Source organism: Protopterus annectens, chromosome 14.part0 (genome assembly GCF_019279795.1).
Source record: "Protopterus annectens isolate FY-2018-M chromosome 14.part0, PAN1.0, whole genome shotgun sequence".
NCBI classification, from domain to species: Eukaryota; Metazoa; Chordata; order Ceratodontiformes; family Protopteridae; genus Protopterus; species Protopterus annectens.
Window position 1 is genome coordinate 70237284 of NC_056748.1, and position 13800 is coordinate 70251083.

Consider the following 13800-nt stretch of genomic DNA (forward strand, 5'->3'; position numbering starts at 1 on the left):
ACCCTCGGTCTAAAAAGAGATTCAGGGAATTTTTAGATCTTCCACAGCACAGACCTTTGGCCATTGCCCCAGTCCTGGATGTTGTGGAGGATGTTTTCCTGGAATCCAGCATGACTCCTGACACCCTCCCTCCTTCACCCAGAAAACCAGACAGGTACTATAGAGTCCCTGACTCGCACAAAGTTCTTTTTAAAAATCCTACTGCTGACCCTGAGGTAATTTCTCAAGGACCTAAAGGGATTAAAGCAACCTCTGCTAAGAATCCCATCCCCTCAGACTGGGATTCCCAAGCACTAGACAGATGGGGTAAAAAAGTGTACACCTCAGCTACTCTTGCTATCAGAGCACTAAATTGTCAGTTCCATATGCTAACATTTCAGCAGCATACCCTGGAACTCCTCAAACAAAAAATGTCTTCCTTTCCTGCTTGTGCAGAATCTAAAGAGTTACAAGAGTCAATGCATTCTGCAAGTCAAGTAACTAAACACACCTTGCACTGTAGTTTTGACATCCTAGAAGCTTCTTGCAGGGCAGCAGTCACCAGAACTGTCATTAGAAGGCATGCATGGCTTAAGGAACAGCCCTTGCCAGACCATGTCAAATCTAAATTGTTGGATGCCCCTTGCAGAAAGACAACTTATTTGCCACTAAGGCAGAAGAGGTCTTAAAAAATATGGAAGAAAAAGTAAAATCTATGCAAACAGTTAAGGATTTCTTACAGGTCCAGACACCTAGGTTCAGCAGGCATTGTCCCACCAAGTACTGGTCCTTTCCTCCTCCCACTAAGCCAGTCTAGCCCAGACCCCGGGGAACCAGACCACCCAGACAGCAGCCACAGGGAATGCAGAGATCTAAGCAGTAGGCTATCTCCACTTCAAAACCAGGGAGTTCTAAGCCACCCCCTTATTGTAAGAACTTACAATGACTCACCTCCCCCATCCCCTCCCTCTGCCCACCTTCACTTACCCCTAGGAGGAAAACTCTCCTTTCACGCAAGCACCTGGGCCACCATTACCAACGACCGCTGGGTTCTCAACATAGTGTCCCAGGGATACAAATTTTCTTTCCACACCCTACTTACCGCAAAAAGGTTCCCAGATCTACCTCCAAACCAGTGAGCAGAGGCACAAAAGCAAGTCCTTTCCCTGTTCTCTATGAGGGCAGTAGAGCACTTTCCTGCAGAACAGAGAAGCCAAGGTTTCTACTCCAGACTTTCTGGTACCCTGAAAAGAGGGCACCTGGCACCCCGTCCTCGATCTATCCATTCTAAACACCTTCCTGGTGATCCCAAAATTCAAAATGCTCACCCTCCAGCAGCTGCTACCCATGCTCTCCAAGGATGCTTGGCTAGCCACCCTAGATCTAAAAGAGGCCTACCTCCATATTCCTATCAGGTAATCATACAGGAAATATCTCTGTTTCAGGGCAGGATTTCAGCACTTTCAGTTCTCTGTGCTTCCCCTTGGCTTATCTACTGCTCCCAGAGTTTTCACAAAATGTCTCTCTCCGGCCATTGCCTTTTGCAGACAAAGGAATATCCAGATTTACCCATACTTAAATGACTGCCTAATTCAGGCAGACAGCCAGGAAAAGCTGTTCAATCACCTGTAAGTTCCTACTAACCTCCCTAGGGTACACAATCAATGAAACAAAATCCAAACAGGTGCCCACCCAAAGGATTATATTCCTGGGAGCAAGCCTGGACACAGCATCCCAGATGGCATTCCTTACACCAGAAAAGCAAAGTTTCCGGACAGCCTACTTCTCTCAACTAGCCACCAGACCCCAGCTATCTGCAAGGAAGATCCTGCAAGCTGTGGGGTTCATGACATCTTGCATACTACTCATTCCATATGCCAGACTACATATGAGGAAACTTCAGTGATACCTAAAAAGCCTTTGGTGTCAACATTCTCAAGACCTGGAGACTCTTATACCTATAATTCCTTGCCTCAGAAAAGATTGTCTGTGGTGGGCAACAGCATGCTCCCACAACAAGGGACTACTTTTTTCACCACTCCCCGCCACCCAGACCCTCACCAGAGATGCATCAGACTATGCCTGGGGTGCACACCTGTACGGCAGGTGCATACAGAGCCAATGGAGCCCACAGCAAATCCCTCTGCACATCAACCAAAAAGAGATGATGGCTGTCATGCATCCCTGGATAGCTTTCAAGCCCCTTCTCTCCCCAGGGGCTCTCCAGATCAAAACAGACACCACTGTAATGTGGTATATCAACAAGCAGGGAGGGACTCACTCCTACCCTCTATGCAGGCTGGTCATGACCCTTTGGCACACGGCCTCTGCCATGCAACTCCACCTGTTAGCACATTTCCTACCAGGTTCTCTCAACTCTCTGGCAGACCAATAAAGCAGAAATCTTCTGGACCTACACAAGTGGCCACTCAACAGAAGAACCTTCACTTTAATAACTCAGAAATGGGCCACCCTGAAGGTCGACCTCTTTGCCTCCCACACCAACTATTAGCTCAGAAAATTCTGCACCAGGAAGCACCACTGCATGGCTTGGAAAGTGTATGCCCTGTCCTTCCCCTGGATCAATCTATAGGTCTATGCCTTTCCTCCACTACCTCCCATCCCCAGGGTACTGCTCAAAATAAAGGAGGAAAAACCAAGGACAATTCTTATAGCTCCAGACTGGCCTCGCCAGCACTGGTACCCCTTGCTGTGCAGCCTGTCCCCACTGCCACCATGGCATCTACCTCAGATTCCAAACCTCCTGAACCAGAGGGAAGTGGAATTCATGCATCCCCAATTGCAGACACTCATTTTGACAGCTTGGCGTATTCCCTAACCCCCGATCAATCTGCCAGCCTCAGTAAACAGGTTCTAGATGTTATACATTAGGCCAGATGCCCTAGCACTAGAAAGTCTTATGCTGAAAATGGAAAAGGCTCTGCACCTGGATTCAGGATAATGGAGCCAATATGGCACAGCCTTCTCTCCCTCTCATCCTGGATTACTTAGCTGACCTACTATTCATGATCCTGGAGTCTCTGTTAGGAGGATGGATAGAAGAGGAAGTTTCTGACATTTCCTTTTTGGTGGTTGCTGCCACCACCATGGCATCAACTGGCACACCTTTGGTTAAGAAGGATTTATCTTTGGGGGGGGGCAGATATGAACTTATTAGGCCTCCTAGGGACAGGCTCCATGCTGTCCAGAGACTCCCACGACCTTCATGAGACCAGCTGCATAAGCATCGAAGGGCGGAGACACCCAAGAGGTGGAGGTCTGAGACCCGAAAACCTTCAGGAGAACTGACTCATCTTCAGTAGGGTTTGTGGACTGCCAGTCACCCCTCTGCCTGAGGATTTCAAGTATCTCTGCAAATGAGATATCCTCAGAGGGGGACCATGGGGACCCTTCTGATTCATCCAAGTCATTATCAGATGTTAGGGACTCCTGAGGGGAGTCTAAATGTTTCCTCTTACAAACTCTATTCCTGGGAACCTCATCAGTGGGAGCTTCTGGTGAGGTCCCGGAAGAGCATGGGCCACCCAATGGGGCTTCCTGAGGCTCTGAGTCTCTGTGCTTTGCCTGGGTTACTTAGCTGACCTACTACACAGTGGCCTGTCTTTTTCCTCTATTAAAATTCGTGCATCTGCTATCTCTGCTCATTTTCCCACTGAGCAACCCCTTTTCTCACACCCCTTGATCAAACAGTTCCTAAGAGGGGCTAGCAACTTGAGGCCACCCAGAAGAGCAACAACCCCAGCTTGGGACACTAACTTTGTGTTGGAAAAGCTCACCCTGCCCCCCTTTGAACCAGCTTCTGCTGCAGAGCTAAAATTTCTCTCCTGGAAGACAGCTTTCCTTCTGGCCATCACTTCAGCCAGAAGAGTCTCCAAGATGCAAGCACTCATGGCTGTGGAACCCTTCATCATCTTCCATGCTGACAGGGTATCCCTCAGGACTAACCCATCCTTCATGCCCAAGGTGGTGTCCAGTGTGGCTCTCAACCAATCCATTAATTTGCCCACCTTTTTTCCTAATTCCCAGAACAAGAGGGGAAAGGATCCTGCACTCTCTATATGTGCACAGACAGCTCAGATTCTATCTAGACAGTACTAAATCCTTCAGAAAGTCCGACCAATTGCTGGTTAGCTTTGCTACAGGGGCAGAAGGCAAAGTCATCTCCAAACAAACCATTTCCAAATGGATAGCACACTGCATCCATTTCTGCTACAAACAACACAGAAAGCCTCCCCCTAAGGGGGTCAGGACTCACTCCACCAGAGCAGCCTCCACCTCTGCAGCTTTCCTCAGAGGAGCCCCCACCAGGGACATCCTAGAGGCTGCCACCTGGACATCTGCTCACACTTTTACCAAACATGACCACCTACCTGTCTTCTACAAATCCAGGGCAGGGTTTGCCTCTGCAGTCTTGCAGGGCATCCTAGCCAGCCCCTAGTTTCCTTGACTACCTCGACCCATTTCCTCAGCTTTGGGAATCAACCCAAATGTGATGACTGCAACAGTGAAACACGAAGAACATAGTACAGTTGTGTACACTTACCATAAATGTAGATGTTCGAGTGTATTCACTGTTGCAGTCCTGGTTTCCCTCCCTCCATCCATCCCACTTTTTTCTTCTCTTTCCTCACAAGGGACATATTAGTATTTACTTTCTACTGGTGGGGTTCTTCCACCAGAACCTGGCTCCTACTTGGGGGGTCCTGACAGGTTAGGGCAGGAAAAACTGATGTAATGGCGTCAGCTGCCTTACTTTATACTACTGACGACTTGACTTCAGTCCTGAAGTGACAGGAACGATGCAGAAATACTAAGCCTCTGGTATTCGGGCCGGCCGAGGGCTACCCTGGCAGGGATAACCCAAATGTGATGACTGCAACAGTGAATATACTCTAACATCTACATTTATGGTAAGTGTACACAACTGTACTTTCATTTCTTTGGCATAAACTCATATTATATGTATGTAGTAACATCTTGTATGTTGAAAATGGAGTATGTCCCTGTATCTTTAGTTTCATAAACAAATTAGCCAGATAATTAATTGCATTAGCTAGAATAATAAGAAAGTAATTGTCAGTTTAGTTGTGTATAAAATAATGCAACCTGGAAGCTCCAGATGAGAAAGTTGGTTCCTTGTATTAGAGGTTCACCATTGGAGTACAGAAACGGCTTTACCCAAGGATTTGTGGTTCTTGGAGATGGATAGCCCTGTCAAAGCCTATTGCAAATGTGTACTGAGGAATTTTGAGATGAAAAGTTTTGTTATGGAGCAGAAAAAAATAGCCTGATGTTGGGGGATATGTGGGATTTCAGCCTGTGTCATGGTGTTACCTCTATGGACAGTGAACCTTATGTCTAAGATAGTGTAAGTAGTTGTGTGGAATTATCTGACAAAAAGCTATGTTCCTGGTATTTTCACTTGATTATTTAAGCAAACCTATGTCTTTTTAGGGGTCTACCTGAGATGGTCGACAGGCCATATGATCGACACTCATTTGACAGCTCATTTGGACGACAAGCAGATTTGCCCCCCTCCCCAATGTTGTGCGACCCTGGAGTTGATATATATAGTTGGGGGGGCACAGCCCCCCACATTGGGGGGTCTGGGAGGTGAATCCCCCCACATAACATGCTTGTCGACCAAATGAACTGTCGACCAAATGGATGTCGATCATATGGCCTGTCGACCATGTGAAGTAGACCCCTTTTTAGATATTAGCGTCTCCAGTGGTTCTAAAGACTTATTGTTGGAGAATGTGGGCAATGTCCAGGGACTTGCCAGTAAACATTTTTTTTTTTTTTTTTTTGCATTTCCTCTGCTGACTAGTGATTGCAGTGGTTGAGCTAAATGTTCCTGTGGAAATTGTGAAGCCAGAGACATTATATCCTGTTGTTTCTTTTTACACTCAGAACTGTGGAGGACTTATTGAATGCTTTAGTTTAGTCCAAGGTAGAGACTAATCAGAAGCTTACGCTGCTACAACAGCAACTAATTGGCCTGACTAAAGTAGCTGCTATCCCCAAGAACTGAACCTACCCTTGTTAAGCTAAGCAAAGAGGATGATATTGAGTCCTGATTAGTAATTATTGAAAGACATGCCACCCAAAAGAACTGGAATGTGTCAGAATGGGCCAAAATTATTTCATCCCATCTGGCTGGAGAAGTGTTAAAAACCTATATGGCCACAGAGGAGGCTAATCTCAACAGTAAAACGTGAAAGGAAACTGACAGGAAGGGCCAGGTTGACTTCTGAAGTAGAAGCTGTAAAACTGCATAACTGAATTGTTGATGCCAACAAACTAGTAAGAGCTGTGGTTAGATCCTGATTATAACAGTAAAATGAAAATATTAGAAATTCTGGTGGTGGACAGATTAAAAAAAAGCATTGCCAACTAACATAAGACATAGGAGTTGCAAAGTGATCCAAGAACTCTGAAAGGTGGTACCTTTAGTAGAATGTTATTAGTTAATGGCACGATGTTAAGTTGTCCATCTCGCCTTCATTCTTGCTGGATGGGTTCGGAGCCGACCTCGGCTCCGACTCGGCCACTCTAAAAGCTTGAGAGTTGGTTCCACCGGCTCGAGGCTCCCCTTATATCCCACAATGCTAGGCGGTATTACCCCAGATCTCGTTTGCCGCTACAGCTATCGAGACGTGTTGCTTCACCGGCTTCAGGTTAGTGTAGGAAATAGTTTTAAAAAAGTTCATAAAACCCTTTAAAATTAGTTTTCTAATCAGTTTCCCCTTATTTTAAAGGTTTTATCCCTTCCTCCTTGTTCTTCATCCTTTTTTTACCAGAAGAACTTATAGTTCTTCCCTTAGGCCTTCGGGCCCTCCCATTCCCTTGGAGTGTGTGTGTTTTTCTGTAGGGACTCTTATTAAACTAGAGTAATTTTATTTAATTTAACTTATTGTTATTTTGTGTATAGTGTAATCAGTGTGTTTGTGTTGTGTTTGGTTGCACTTGTTCCTTGTAATGTCCAGGGATTCGAAGGTCTCAGGCTTCAAGAAGTGTGACTCGTGCTGTCAGAAAATGTCTCTGACAGACGGTCACACTTCTTGTGTGTACTGCCTGGGACCTTTACACCTGCAGGACTCTTGTGCTGTATGCCATGGCTTCAGCCCTAGAGTCCTGCAGGAAAGAAAAAACAAACTCATTCTAAGAGGTTTGCTTAAGCCTGAGGGTTCCCTTACTGCTACTTCGGGCAAACCCTCTAAGGCTTCTAGGTCCTCGACTCCAGCTTCTGAGTCGAGGCCTAAGGCTTCGAAACCTACTGCTACATCGGCTCCAGCTGGAGCCGATGAGTCTCAGACTGCAGCTTCTGTGGTTCCCTCGGCTCCGGCTGGAGCCGAGGCATTGGAAATTCCTGTGTCGGCTCCGATCAGACTCTAGAAAGAGGTCTAGGTCACCGTCCCTTGGCTCCGTTCATTCGGCTCCAGCGTCTCCCTTGCTGTCTGAACGGAGCCATAGATCTCACTCCTCTAGGTCATCGAGGCTTTCGGATCATGACCTTCAGAGGGTAGTGAGTCGACTTCTTAAGTCCGAGGCACTGGCCCAAATGCTTCAGAGCCCGACTCATCAGTCGATGCTTGACCCTATCCCTCAAAATGTTCCTCCTCCGACTCCTTTGAGCTCGGAGCCGGGGCGTTTCGGAACCGAGACTGTGGTAGCGTCGGAGCCGATACAATTGTCTTCGGTTCCGTCATCGGCTCCGATTTCTTCCTTTGAAGAATCTCGGCGCCGGACTTCCCTCGTCGGCTCCGAGGGGGTGAGTGGCATCGGACCCTTGTCCGACCCCGCTCTCCCTCTCGGTGCTTCGGCGCTGGTGAGTTCGGCTCTGACATCGGCCTCGGAGCCATCACTTTCGGTGCTGAGGGGGGTTCTCAGCTTTTCGGAGCGGGGACCTCTGGCTCTGCCTGACAGGGGTGCGTTCGAGGTCATGCGGAGTGTGTTGGAACCTTGTTCAACTCCACAGTCGGCTCCGTCCGCCCCTCCATCTTCGGTGCCTCAGGTTATGTCTACTCACTCCCTCATCCCAGACCGCAGAGAGCCAGCTCCTCAAGAATCCCCTGTGGGGATCTCATCCTCTTCCAAGGCCTCTCCTGAATTGGCAGGGGAGCCCCCTAGGAAGAGAAAGTGTAAGAGGAAGCACATAGACTCACCTGAGTCTGTCACCTCTGACACAGATTTAGAGGATTCCGAAGGTTCCCCCCGTTCCCCTTCTGAAGATGTCTCCTTTGCAGACATTCTAGAAATCCTGAAACAGAGGGGAAATTGGCCAGCCCTTAACCCTTCGGAGGATGAATCTGTGTATCTTGAGGCATTTGGCTCTCGCCCTTCCCCCTCCTGGGTGTCCCCCCTTTGCCCCGCTCATGCAGGTGGTAGCAAAAAAGGCTTGGACGGCTCCTGACTCAGTGGACCCCACCCCCAGGAGACCTTCAAAGTTTATTACAGCACCAGCAGATAAGCAATTTCTGACCAAGGGAGTTTCTGTGGATGCTATGGTGGTAGCTGCTGCCACTAAGAAGGAACTAGCTGATCCTTCGGTGCCTGTCCATCCTCCTAACAAGGAATCTAGGTCTATGGACAGGTACGGGAAGCGGATGTTTTCGTCAGCGACCTTTGCTATGCGTTCGCTGAACTACCTATGCCATTTCACTCGTCTTCAAAGAGATTTGATCAAGGAAGCGAGTGACATGTTGAAGGATCCTACAGCTGTGGGTTTTCAGGACAAGATGAACGCTCAGCTGGCTACCCTAAATTCTATAGCTAACTCCTCCATGCTCCTCCTTTCATATGCGGCTGATGGAGCGAGCAGAGCCACAGGGACAGGTGTTGCCTTACACCGGCATGCCTGGATGCGGCTATGCAATTTTGCGGACCCCTTTAAAACGTCTTTCACTAATTCCCCATTTGATGGATCATCTCTCTTTGGTCCTCAAGTGAAAGAAACCTTGACAAGGTGCGAGACGGATGGCAAAACTCTTTCTGCCGTCGGAGTCCGTTTTTCTACTCCTTCTAGGCCTTACCCCAAAGGCCAGAAAAGTGGGAAAATGTGGTTCCGCAAACAATCTCAAGGGACTTTGCCTGACGCACAGAGTCGGTTCCCCTCCAGAGGCAGAGGGGGGAACAATAATGGTAGACGTCGCCCTAGAGGCAGGGGGGGTCCGTAGAACCAGGGCAATCGAGAAACTTTTTCCGATAAGCCCTTCCAGCATCCCTGAGGTGTTGCCCGACTGTCCACCTTCGGAGGCAGTCGGGGGAAGATTGTCACTGTACCCAGAAGCCTGGCGATCCCTAACTCAAGACAAGTGGGTACAGTCCATCATTTCCGAAGGCTATTCCATTCCGTTCTTTCGTATCCCAAATCAATCAAAAAAATGCCTTCCAGATGTTCCACCCACTCAAAGGGATCAAGCAGCGTTGGAAATTTCAAAGTTGCTTGCAAAAAGAGCCATTCAGCCAGTGCCAGCAGACCAGCAAGGATCCGGAATCTACTCCAAATTCTTTTTGGTTCCAAAGAAAACAGGGGACTGGAGACCCATTTTGGATCTCAGTATCTTGAACAAGTCGGTCAAGAAAACAAGATTTCGGATGGTCACGCTACAATCCATCCTACCCCTTTTGGGAAAGGAAAACTGGATGTGCTCTATAGACCGCCAGGATGCGTACTATCATATAAAAATGAACAGATGCTCCAGGAGATTCCTCCACTTCCGGCTGGGAACCAGTCACTTTCAATTCAGAGCCCTGCCCTTTGGTCTCACCACTGCCCCCCGGGTGTTTACCAAATGCATGGCAGTGGTAGCTTCTCACCTGAGACGTCAAGGATTCCAGGTGTTTCCATATTTGGACGACTGGCTCCTCACAGCTCCTACCAAGCATCTTCTTCTAATGGCCAGAGACTACACCTTTCGCACTTGTCAAAAGTTAGGCATCTCAATAAATTGCGAAAAGTCTGTTTTGTCACCTTGTCGTGCTATTACCTTCATAGGCGCAAATCTAGACACAGTCAACATGTCTGCGAGACTAACAGACCAAAGAATAACAGACATACGCAAACTGGTCTCCCTTCTCTTCCACAGCAACAGAGTCAAAGCCAGATTAGTTCTGAAAGTACTGGGGATTATGGCAGCTGCTATCCCTCTACTTCTATTAGCCAGATTCCATATGAGAATCCGTCAATGGATGCTCTTCACACAATGGTCGTACCAGCAACTTCCGATGTCCCACACCATTATGATTACACAAGCATGCAAGAATCATCTTCTTTGGTGGATTTCTTCCCCTCAGCTCTTCCTGGGAAGACCCTTTGTTCTTTCCCCTCCGGTTGCTACTCTGACAACGGATGCCTCCCTGATCGGGTGGGGGGGGCATTATCAGGGCAGAACAGTCCAGGGCATATGGCAACCAGACGAATGCCACTTGCATATAAATGTTCTAGAGATGAGAGCAGTGCTTTTAGCATTGCAAGCCCTTCAAGACTCTCTTCCCTTTGGAACGATAGCAATCCAGACGGACAATATGTCTGTAGTGTGGTATATCAACAAACAAGGCAGAACCAGGTCCTATCCCCTATGTCGAGAAGCACTCAGACTGTGGCAATGGGCGATTTCTTCTCAGCGGTTTCTGATAGCAACGCACATCCCCGGGAAGTCCAATCTAATCGCGGACAAGTTGAGCAGAGCTATACTCATGCCTCACGAGTGGTCTCTGAAAGATTCTATTCTGGAGAAAATTTTTCTCAAGTGGGGTCAGCCTTGCTGCGACCTTTTTGCTACTCCCCAAAACAGCAAGTGCAGAGATTATTTCACCCTATTCCCGTTACCAGGCCAGCCCAGCAGAGACGCTCTAGTCCAAGTTTGGCCCCGGGGACTTCTGTATGCATTTCCTCCCTTCCCACTAATCTCTCAAGTGATACAGAAAGCTGTCGCTCAGAAGGCCTCATTGATTCTCATTGCTCCGTACTGGCCTCGACAGGTTTGGTTCCCCTTTCTACATCAATTTCTGTTGGAACAACCTTGGCATCTGGACCTAGTTCCAGATCTTTTGATCCATCAGTCGGGTCATTTACATCGCTCCCTCCCCTCTCTGAACCTCACTGCTTGGTTCCTCCAGTTCCAACCTTAGCCAGGCTTCCTCAAATATCTCACTCTGTTCAAGATATTTTGATAGCTTCCCATAAATCTTCCACTCGGAAGATTTATCTTAGTAAGTGGAAACGTTTTGCATATTGGGCTCAAGGAAGGGACATAGATCATTTCACTACTTCCATCCAAATAGTCCTTGATTTTCTAGCTGAACTCTTCCATGCAGGTTCATCTCCTTCTACTCTTAATGTTCAATTGGCAGCTATTTCTAACTTTCATGTGGGCATCTCAGATTCTGCCATCATGTCTCACAAGCTTTGCAAAGCTTTTTTGAAGGGAGTTTTTCTTCTCAGACCTCCTATAAGAAATCCTCCTCCTTCTTGGGACCTTAATTTAGTTCTCACATCTTTGATTCTTCCCCCTTTCGAACCTGCAGCTTCCTGTTCATTGAAATTGCTATCCTGGAAGACTCTCTTTCTGGTAGCCATTACTTCAGCTAGAAGGGTCTCAGAACTTCATGCACTCAGCAGTCGACCACCATATCTATTGTTTCATAAAGACAGGGTGTCCTTACGAACCAATCCATCCTTTTTACCTAAAGTAGCCTCTGCGTCTAACCTAAATCAAAGCATTGACCTCCTGTGTTTTTTCCTAACTGTTCTAACAGGTCTGAACAAAAATTACATTGGCTAGATGTTCATCGTCAGTTAAGGTATTATTTGGATAGAACCAAACAGATCAGAAAAACTGACCAGTTGTTTGTCTCTTATGCAGAAGGCAGAAAGGGACTTTCAGTTTCAAGGTATCACTCTCCAGATGGCTAACATCTCTGATTTCCTTTGCTTATGAAATTAGACACCAAAAGCTGCCTAACAAACCTAAGGCCCACTCCACCAGAGCTTTGGCTACCTCTATAGCCTTCCAAGACAGGCTGCCTATTGACACCATTTGTGCAGCGGCTACTTGGGCTACTCCTCACACTTTCATTTCTCATTATAAGTTGGATTTAGCTTCTAGACATAGAGCTAACTTTGGTTCCACTGTTCTCAAGAGTCTGTTCCGATAGGCCACCCGGGACAAGGTGCTAGGGACGCGGTCCCATCCAGCAAGAATGAAAGCGAGATGGACAACTTAACATATAGAAGTTATGTTCTTACCATAACGTTCCATGTTAGTTGTCTTCTTCTCGCCTTCTTTCTTGCGTCCCACCCTCCTTCCCCCTAGCCTGGACAGACCTAGAGGAGTTTGATTGTGACCTCTCTTTCTACCACCTCTATTGTATATAGGTATATGCTATTCTGTGCATATATTCCTTCGTCAAGTTTTCAGGTCACTTTCTTCCCTTCCTTTTATAGAGGTGGGTTTTTTTCCCTTTTCCAGTGGTTCTGGAGTTATTTTTGGCTGGGCATAGCTTACAAACGAGATCTGAGGTAATACCGCCTAGCATTGTGGGTTATAAGGGGAGCCTCGAGCCGGTGGAACCAACTCTCGAGCTTTTAGAGTGGCCGAGTCGGAGCCGAGGTCGGCTCCGAACCCATCCAGCAAGAAAGAAGGCATGAAGAAGACAACTAACATGGAACGTTATGGTAAGAACATAACTTTTATTTCTTTAAAACTGAATTGTCTGCTTGTAAATCTGAAGTTCCAGTAGAAAATTAACAATCTGCTGTGAAACTAAAAGTTGCAATTAATGAACTAACTTGTTCCAGATGTGAAAGGATGGGTCACTTAATTCTATTCCACTAATACTGAGAATACCAGTATTAAAATGTGAAAACTGTTATACATCCATGATGCAATGAAAATGTATGAAATGGCATAAGACTGAAGCTAGGATTACCAAGTCACCTTTATGTCAATCTCTTGCAACTAAGCAAACAAAGTGTATTATACTTTTGGAAGGCAGAGTAGTTTTGGCGGCAGAGAATGTGAAGTTTTAATAGATTCTGGGAAAAGGTGCCTTAGTGGGTAAGCATAAGATTCATAACAAGCAAAAAGTGAGGGTGATATGTTTGCAAGTGATTTAAAGGAATATCCTTTTATGCATGTAGAAATTCAGAAATGTTTGCACCTGTAACTCTGGCTTCTGACTTGACTCTTAATGCTATAGTAGTAAATGATGTGAAGTTGTTCTATCTCGCAGTTCATTCTTACTGATGGGTTCGGAGCCGATCCCTCGGCTCCGAGTCGGCCTACTACAAAGCTCGAGGACTTCAAGTAGCTCGAGGCCAAGTCCCTATCCCATGATGCACCTAGAGTTACCTCAGATCTAGTTTGCCACTGCAACAGATCGGAGGTTCTGGCTAGCTCGGGCCAGTAAAAATCTTACTATTATTATATTTCTAAAAATTGTTGATATTTTCTTGATAAAATAGTTAGATATTTAGTTAGCTAAGCTGTTATAGCTTTATCTGTAGTTTCCCTTTCCCTTGTGTGCCTTTTTCATAGCTATATATTAGGCCTTGTTTTTCTTAGGCCTATTTAAATTTCTCACTGAAAGTTGTTTAATTAGTGATCTTCTGTCACGCTTTTTCTTAGAGATAGTATTGTGGGATTAATTAGTGACCTTTGTCACAACTTTATAGCTGTTAGAGTTAACTTAGTATTGTATAGTTTAGTGATTTGTCACTAATTGTTATTATCTGCTTAGATAATTAGTGTGTGTGTGATTGTTAGCCTTAGTTGAAGGACTTGTGTGCTGTTA

The 13800-nt window shown here is 46.5% G+C and overlaps 1 protein-coding gene across 1 annotated transcript in view; it reads left to right on the forward strand.

The window, feature by feature from the left end:
* The window catches only part of TET1 (tet methylcytosine dioxygenase 1), a 1437723-nt gene that overhangs the window by 1370668 nt on the left and 53255 nt on the right, over positions 1-13800 (forward strand). Inside the window, exon 10 of the mRNA XM_044055524.1 lies at positions 5831-5953. Within this exon, the coding sequence (XP_043911459.1) occupies positions 5831-5953 (123 nt within the window). The remainder of the gene's footprint in view (positions 1-5830; positions 5954-13800) is intronic.